The 7,957-nt window shown below is 61.7% G+C and overlaps 1 protein-coding gene across 1 annotated transcript in view; it reads right to left on the reverse strand.

Moving 5' to 3' along the window:
* The window catches only part of PCNX3 (pecanex homolog 3), a 22,058-nt gene extending 14,107 nt beyond the window's left edge, over nucleotides 1–7,951 (reverse strand). The window contains exons 1-15 of the mRNA XM_008050958.2: nucleotides 7,796–7,951; nucleotides 7,231–7,418; nucleotides 6,913–7,012; nucleotides 6,751–6,790; nucleotides 6,554–6,649; nucleotides 5,226–6,353; nucleotides 4,630–4,753; nucleotides 4,370–4,548; nucleotides 4,058–4,148; nucleotides 3,220–3,355; nucleotides 1,840–1,961; nucleotides 1,016–1,169; nucleotides 708–740; nucleotides 320–491; nucleotides 106–216 (exon numbers count right to left, since the gene is read on the reverse strand). Coding sequence (XP_008049149.1) covers nucleotides 106–216; nucleotides 320–491; nucleotides 708–740; nucleotides 1,016–1,169; nucleotides 1,840–1,961; nucleotides 3,220–3,355; nucleotides 4,058–4,148; nucleotides 4,370–4,548; nucleotides 4,630–4,753; nucleotides 5,226–6,353; nucleotides 6,554–6,649; nucleotides 6,751–6,790; nucleotides 6,913–7,012; nucleotides 7,231–7,418; nucleotides 7,796–7,948 — 2,827 coding nt within the window. The 5' untranslated portion in view covers nucleotides 7,949–7,951. The remainder of the gene's footprint in view (nucleotides 1–105; nucleotides 217–319; nucleotides 492–707; nucleotides 741–1,015; nucleotides 1,170–1,839; nucleotides 1,962–3,219; nucleotides 3,356–4,057; nucleotides 4,149–4,369; nucleotides 4,549–4,629; nucleotides 4,754–5,225; nucleotides 6,354–6,553; nucleotides 6,650–6,750; nucleotides 6,791–6,912; nucleotides 7,013–7,230; nucleotides 7,419–7,795) is intronic.
* Between the last annotated feature and the right edge of the window lie 6 nt (nucleotides 7,952–7,957).

Here is a 7,957-nt window from a genome sequence, read left to right on the forward strand (position 1 = left end):
GAGGGGAGGGCCAGCGCTGTTGGGTCTCGGTCCAGGGCGGGACTTCCCCCACCCAATCCGAGGGCCCTCCTGGGCCTCCACCCAAGCCACCTGCGGGCCTCGTACCCGTGCCACCGAAGCCGTGCATATCTATCTGTTCCAGCAGGTACATGAGGCAGGTGTTGACCTGGGGCAGGAGGCCCAGGAGGAAGACGAACGGGAAGCACAAGGTGAACACTGGCAGGGCGGGAAGACGGAGGCCCAGTCAGCCCGCTGGCCTCCCCTTGGCCCCCCTTCAGGGCTCGCCCTTCTGGGCCACCACGGCCCACCCCAGCCTCACCAGTAGCCACGTCTCGGGCACAGAAGAAGAAGGAGGCGGAGAAGAGTGTGAGGCCATAGAGAGAGACGGGGGGGAAGGGCTGGGCTGAGCCCAGGGTGTCCAGCAGCCAGATGAGCAGACAGCAGATGCAGAAGTAGACGGGACGGCTGTATGCGATCACCCAGTTGTGGCCCTGGGGAGGCAGCCATGAGCAGCTGGACCTCCCCACTGGCCACCCCCAGGTACACGCACACGTTCACACGCCCTGGGCTTGACCCTGGGTCCAAGCTAGAGAGCCCAGCAAGCTGGGACAGGGTGGGTGGCTGGGGAGCCCTGTCCCACCCGCCTCCCCAGCTGGCCTCAGCCTCCCAGGGCCTCATGGCAAGAGGCGCTGCGCCACCGTACTCACGTGCATGGGAGACGCCGCATCAGGCTGGACGCTCTGGAAGAAACAGGACTACCTTGGCAACGAGAACGGGCACCCTCAGAAGGGTCAGGGCCCCAGGACCCATTCAGTTCTACTGCTGGGCAGTTACGGGGCAGGACCCTGAACCCTCCTGAACCTGTTTTCTCACTTGGAAGATGGGTGGCTGGCTACAGGGGACCTGAAGCATCTCATCTGCCTTCCAGCTCACACCCTTCAAAACTGGAACTGGGGGAAGGGGAACACCTGGGAAAAGCTGGGTGGGGAGGGAGACACAGGGAGCCAGGCCTGACCTTCAGCAGGGAGTACTGGCAGGAGGCGATGACCAGGCAGAACTGGAAGACCCAGATGTCAGTGAAGAAGCCCTTGAGCAGCAACAGGTAGCCCAGGAAGGCCACAAGGCTGCTCAGTCCGACGCCGAAGATGTTCTCCACCACCCCTCGCGTCCTACAGAGACAGCTGAGTCAGGGTGCCCTCCCGCCTCACCTTCTAGGCCATTCTGCTGTTCCCCTGCTTCCCAATCTGTGTCCCCTCTGGAAACTGAGAACTCAAGGTGCCGTCGCTCCTTGACTTGTCCGTCTCCAGCTCATGCTGACAGGCAACTGCACGTGGCTACAACCTGCACACTACACCGGGCAGGCCATGTTACACACACAGGCAGTCCCAGCACCTGGCCACCATGCCAGGATGAGTCCAGAGGGACAGGAAGACAGAGCATGAGTTCTAGGCCTAAGTCCTTGACAAGAGACAATAGTCATCGGACTTTTCTGACTTTCCGGGCCTCGGCTTCCCCTCTGAGAAACGGGAAAGCTGAAACAGGTGGGGTGGGAGCTTTTTCCGGTTACAGCATTCAATTTCCAGACCAAATCTAAGGCAGGAGCAAATAAAAATACCAAGGTGAGCAGGGATTGTTTGTTTTGGGCAGGACTTTGGGAGAGGCGGGGTCACTACAGCACTACCCACTTAGCCATGTAGAAAACCTAAAGAAATATCCCTGCGGCCTCCAGCTGTCGATACCCTTGGCTTCCCCAGCAGTTAGGCTCCCTGCTGCCATGACTGTCCCCGCATCAGGATCTATAGACATTCTAGGGATTGGAGACACGGCAGGGCCACTCACCGGTCCAGCAGGGCAAGCAGGGCAAGCCGCTCATAGCGCACAGAGGTCCAGCGGCCGGGAAAGAGCCAGTACTTGTAGCTGTGCTGGGCACGGGGCGGTGCCTCCTCCATCAGTGTCTGCTCCTGGGATTCGTGCAGGGAGTCCTGGTCCAGCAGGTCGAACTGCAGTCCCCACAGCCGCGGCCGTCAGCCCCCCCGCCCCCCGTGGTCTGCCGCCACCCTCACCCCAGCACACTGGCTGGCTCACTCGTCTCTCAGCCCAGAAAGGCCCCACCGGCTAGCACTCTCGAGGCCTGCCTGGCCCTTATCATAGGGGCTGCTCCTCTCGCCAGGTTCCCGGACATGGCTCGATGGCTGCCGGGCATTAGTCACCGGCTCCCACATCCCTCTTCCCTACGCGGGCAGAATCTCCCAGCCCCTCCAGAGCTCAGCGAGATCCACCCTGTCCTTCCCGACCTGGTCCAAGTGCTGCCCTACCAGACAGAGCTATCGCTGTTACTCTGACTGTCCAACCCTGGAATGCACAAGTGCCAGGCCAGACCTGGATGCCAATGCTGGCACTGTGAGGCCCTGGGCACACAACTTAAGCTCCTTGGGCTTCCTGTGTCCTTCACTCAGCAAGCATCTGTGGGCACAGCTGTGGCCTGGCCCTGGGGCTCCGAGGAGACAACGGAGGGCCAAACACAGCCCCTGCCCCTGGGGTAGCCATCAGCTGTGTGGGAAGGACAACACTGCCCACCCCACGTGACGTTTATGAAGAGCTCAGGAAGGGACATGTGGAGACTCCTAGGGCCTGCTCCCGATCTATCTGTGGCCCTGGGTGTCACATGCATGGCCGCCTCTCATGACTGTGCTTCCAACTCTGAGATCGTGTCATGCATTTTCAGTACTTCTGCTTTACGGGATTAACCATGTAAGTTACTGTCCAAGCTGGGATGTTTTTAGAAGTAAAAAGGGGACACTGTATGCAGAATGTGCTGAGACAAAGAGCGTTAACAGAGAAGGCCCCAGGCAGGCACGATGTCAAAGTGTTGCGCAGAGGGACAGCAGTCACCACAAGGTCACCACTTGACTCAACGTGCTGCTACTTCTGCAAGTATCGTCATTAACGGCCATCTCCCTGCTAACTGTGGGTCCCTCTGCGATTAGGAAGACACCCCAGACACGACTGAACGAACAAACGGCTTCTCAAGCCATCCAGATCCAGGGCCTCTACCGACCGTCTAAGTCAGGACAGACACGGGTGGCCCTGGCGCTCTCGCTCAGCATGGCCTGTGCCTTCGGGAGTGCCCGGGCGAGCTCACTATGCAACCAGGCTCATTGACCTACCCACCCCCACAACCCCCTCCGGCAAGGCCCTTCCCAGCCAGCCGCTCCTCACCTCTGGGATCTCCAGGGGCACCCGGCGCACCTGCATGCCCTGTAGAACCACGGGCCTTGGTTGCAGCAGGTTCAGGCCGCCTGAGGCCTCGGGGACATCAGCAGAGTGGAAGCTGGAGGAATGTGAGTGGCGGTCCCTGTGGAATGGCAGCCGGGAGGGTCAGGGCCGTGGTGAGCCCTGGGACTAGCTGAGGCTGAGGCTGGAGGGGGGGCTGTCTGTACTCAGACAGACAGGGGTCCCAAGGGACAGAAGCAGCACTGGGATCAGGAAATGCCTCCCTCCCAGGCCCTGGCTGGACGTTGTTAAAGCCCCAGCCCCGGTCGGTAATATATTCCCAGCACTTTGGGAGGCTGAGATCAGTGGATTGCCTGAGCCCGTGGGTTCGAGACCCACCCAGACAATTTGGCGAGACCTCGTTTCTACAATAAATAAAAAATAGCCGGGCGTGGTAGCGCATGCCTGTAGTTCTGGCTACTTGGAAGGCTGGGGCGGAAGGATCGCCAGAGCCCAGCAGGTCGAGGCTGGGGTGGCCAGCAACATGTCACCGTACTCCAGTCTGGGCGACAGAGTGAAACTTCAACTCAAAAAAAAAAAAGCCCCAGCCCCTCACCTTCCTCCCACCAGCTCAGGGCTTCCTGGAAGCCGTCTACCTGGAGTGTCTTGAAGCCAGGGACCCCGGTCTGCCCTTCGATGCTCTCCATCCTGCCCCTGCCACTGCCAGGATGAGCGGCCCCTCCCAATCCCAGCAACAGGAGAGAAAACTCCAGGCTCAGGGTGCTGCCCAGAAATGCAGCTCATCAGGCCACTGGCCCAGGAGAGGCCACGCGCGTGGACTTACCAGGCTCCGTTGGCTGCCTGCTCCGCCTGCTGCCCCACGGGGTTTTCGTAGCCACCTCCAGCCAGGCCAAAAGTGTAGGAACGCCGCACACCTGGGGTGAGACGTGGGCAGTGAGGCTGCGTAGCAAGGACAGGAGCACCAGGCCCAACCCATGCAGACCCCAGGGCCACCAGATGAGGCAGAGCCCTGTGCTATGTTCCCCGGGATGGCGGCCCAGGCCCCGGGAACCAAGAGCTGCACAGGGAAAGTTCTGCAGGCCAAGGACCTGGGGGACTGGAGGCGCGGGACCACCGGGGTTAAGGGCGCGCTCACCACTCTCATCGTAGAAATAATGCACAGCGCCCTCAGAGGTGTCGTCAAAGGTGCAGGCCTCATGCACATTGGCACCGGCCCGGGTGAGCAGCAGAGAAGAGGCGAAGTGCAGGGCAGAGGGCAGCGTCAGAGCCCGTGAGTGGGAGGCCGCGCGGCCCCGCTGAGCTTCCTGCAGACTGCTGGGGAGGGGTCAGCCAGGTCAGCACCAGTTAGAGCCAGCTGGGCCCCATGCCCCTCTACCTGGGCGGTCAGGCGCTCACCTGGGTGGCGAGCCCATGACGGAGGCTGGAGGAGTGGGGTTGCTGCCCGCATTGTGACGCCTTCGGATAGCCTGGGTCCGCCTCACACTGCTGGAGCGGTCCCGCCGGCCGGTCTCCTCGGCTGCTGCCCGGAGAGAGGCCTGAGTTATAGCGACAGAGCCTCCACTAGGGTAGGGGTGGGGCCGGTGTTCTGTGGGGACCTAAAAGCCAAGCCTAGTACAATCACACGCTGGCCCTGGGCCTGGTAAAGTCACCTAGCCGCTCCTGCCTCCGTTTCCTCATTAGGAAGAAAGGGCGACACCGATCTGCCCTGCCCTGCCCTGCCCCGCCAGTGGCGGGAGGACGAACATGGACGAGAAGGGTCCTCAGGGGACAGACGAGAAGGGTCCTCAGGGGACAGAGACTCAGGTGCCAACCGCGGGACCTGGCTGAGCCTGCTTGTCCAAGAGGTTTGGCTGACGTCACGGGCTCCACATCCACTTGCTGCTTGAGACGGAGGCTGAGGTACCCCAACCGGGTCCCCTGCAGCCTGCCCTCTGCCCAAACCCGAGCCCCAGCCCGTCTTCCCAACTCCCGCCCCTGAAGCCAGCACTCACCTCCCCCCACAGCACCTTCCTCCTGCAGCTCCCCCCGCCAGCCAGGCTGGTTGGCGGCAGGTCCCCTTCGGGCCTCGGCAGGCAGCAAAGCAGGCTCGCCGACAGCTAGCTCAACCCCTACCTGGGCCTCCAGCTCGGCCTTGGAGCCAGCCAGGGGCGCCCTCAGGACATCACCCCCTGCCCCATCCATGCTCAGCACGCGGGCATGTGTTTTGGCGCTGGCAGTACTGGGCGTCCGCTGGGTCCCGTAGGGCCGCTTGGGGGGCACAGCAGTCCCCTCCTCAGCCCCGTGGGGCGCCCGCCGCTTCCGGGCCCCCCCTGCTGCACCTCGGGAGCTCTCGGGGGAGTAGCAGGAAGTGGAAGAGGAGCTGTCAGTACTGTAGCGACGCTGTGATTGGAGGCTGGAGGCCGGGCTCAGTTCGCTGCCCTCGCTGGTGTCTTCGTCTTCAAAGAAGCCTGCCCCCTCAAGCAGGGGTCGTCGAGGGGCACGGCCAGGTGGAGAGTGTCTTCGCATGGGCGGCCGCCGTTTGCTAGGCCGCAGCAGGGCCAAGTCCTTGGGCCGCACAACCAGGAGTGGCTCAGCCGGGCCCGGTGGCGTCCCTGCTCCGATGACTGTGTCAAAGGAACGCAGCGTGTCATCTGAGGGGACCCCAGCATCTGGTGAGGCTGGCAGCTCAGCCTCAGAGGGTGGGTCTGTGTCACTGCCCTCGGGGGCCTGTCCCCCGGGGGGGCTGTCCAGGTGGGTCGAGTTGGTCTTCTCGCTCTTGAAGCTGCTCAGCGTCTCCCTGTCGGTACCACTAAAGCAGGAATCCGAGGAGCCAGCCTTCTGGGGCATGGGCTCACCTGAGCCCCGTCGGTCCAGGGGCTGGTAGCCGCCCGCTCCCCGCCGCTGCTCCCGTCGACTGCTGGTCCTTACCAGAGCCCGGTCAGGCCGGGTCAGGGTCAGAAAGCTCTTGCTCAGCTCCTGGCTGAGGCTCCCCTTGAGCAAGGGGCTCATGGGAGTGTCAGCCACACTGCTCACGCTCCAGGGAGCGCCATCTCCAGCCAGGGGAGACCGCTCTGAAGAGTCCGTGCTGGGGAGAGAGGGGTCTGGGGCAGCCCCTGGGGGTGTCTGGGGAAGATCTCCAACTGTCAGAAAAAGGAAGACAGAATGAGAGAACATCCTGCCTCAAAACTGGGGACGAAAAGTGGGGGATCTTATGATCTCTGCCTTCCCTGAAAGCCCAGCCCAGGGAGGACACTGAGGAAGTCCCATCCAGGAGTATAAACGGAACCCCAGAATGGAGCAAAAGCTGGGGCGATTCAAAGACAAAACAGCTGTCGCTTACTCAGTTTCTCCTGCGAGCTGAGCTTCAGCATCTCCCGATCGGCTGAGGTCACAATCACATTGTTGCTGCCCTGCTCCCGTACTAGCTCCTTGATGTCTGCAACCACGGCCCCAGAAGTGTCAGCCAGACCCCAGGGCAGCCGCGTGCCAGCCCCGTTCCACACCACTAAGCTCTGAGCCTGAACAGCTGCCACCTACCTCTGAGGGGCCCAGAGTCCTCCATTCGGGGCAGCAGCTCCTGAGCAGACAGAGAAAGGCGTGAAGGAGCAAACAGGGCAAGAAGCAGGCTCACGACACACCAGTGGCAGGGTCTGGCTTGCAGAAGAGCGGTAGGACAAGCTGAGGGCTGGGCCCACTCACCGAGACCTGGTTGAAGCCAAACACGGAATGCTGGGAACTGCAGCGCACCGGGGGTGTGGAACTCACTTTCCGGAACACTGTCATCTCCACTCCAGGGTCCCTGGCAGTGGAAAAAAAGCAGCAGCTTGAAGCTAACGTCCATTCTTTCTATGCTACTTCCCATCCTCGATCCCTCTTCTTCAAAGGTCCTGTTCCAGTTCCAGGACTGACCACAGGCAAATGCTCACCGTCACTTACAAAGCTGAAGTTCCCTGAGCACTTATGCCACCCGGCAAGGGCAAGGCCAAGCCCAGGCGCCAAGGACACAGCTCCACCCACCTGGGAGGACTGCTGTCCCCCTGAGCAGGCTCCTCCTCCAGCTCCCCCATGGTAGAGTTGCGCTTCTCCACGATCTCGCCCTGATCGAACATGGCGTGCAGTCGATAGTTCACAGTCTTGATGGTAGCAAAGATGACGGCCACCACGAGGCAGTACACACCAGCCACCATCAAGCTGGGGGGCAGGACCTGGAGATGAAAGCGGGTCTGGGCCTGTCTCACAAAGCGCTGCCCCCACAAGGTGCACCTCTGTCGTGACTGAGATTCACAAATTCCCAAAATAACCATGTCACCCCTCCACACCACCAGCACATAGGCCTCGTTCAGGGGCTGTGACTTCTTTTTAGCTGGAACTAGAGATTCAACGAGGGGCTCAAGGTCACCCGTCCCCAGAAAGAAGGATGTTGGCTTCTTTTCCACAGACCCCAACTCCGTGGCGATTCTCTCTCCACCCCCCGCAGCGCCCAAGGCACAGTCCCCAAACCCTGCCGGGCTGCCCGCGCCCCATGACATCCCTCCTTCCCTCCCTCTCCCAGCCGGAGTTAGAGGTGGCGGAGGCGTCTCACCATGTACAGCAGGAAGGGAAAGGTGAGCAGAAAGATCCAGACGTAGAGGTGGAAGCAGTTGGAGAAAGTGCTCTGGTGCGGGTCGAAGAACCAACCGCCGGTGAGCGAGGCCCACACCCCCTGGCGCAAGATCTGCAACACCTGCGACCCCATGGCCCCGCC

This window comes from Carlito syrichta, unplaced genomic scaffold, assembly GCF_000164805.1.
Source record: "Carlito syrichta isolate Samal-C Ts95f unplaced genomic scaffold, Tarsius_syrichta-2.0.1 Scaffold154564, whole genome shotgun sequence".
Taxonomy (NCBI): Eukaryota; Metazoa; Chordata; class Mammalia; order Primates; family Tarsiidae; genus Carlito; species Carlito syrichta.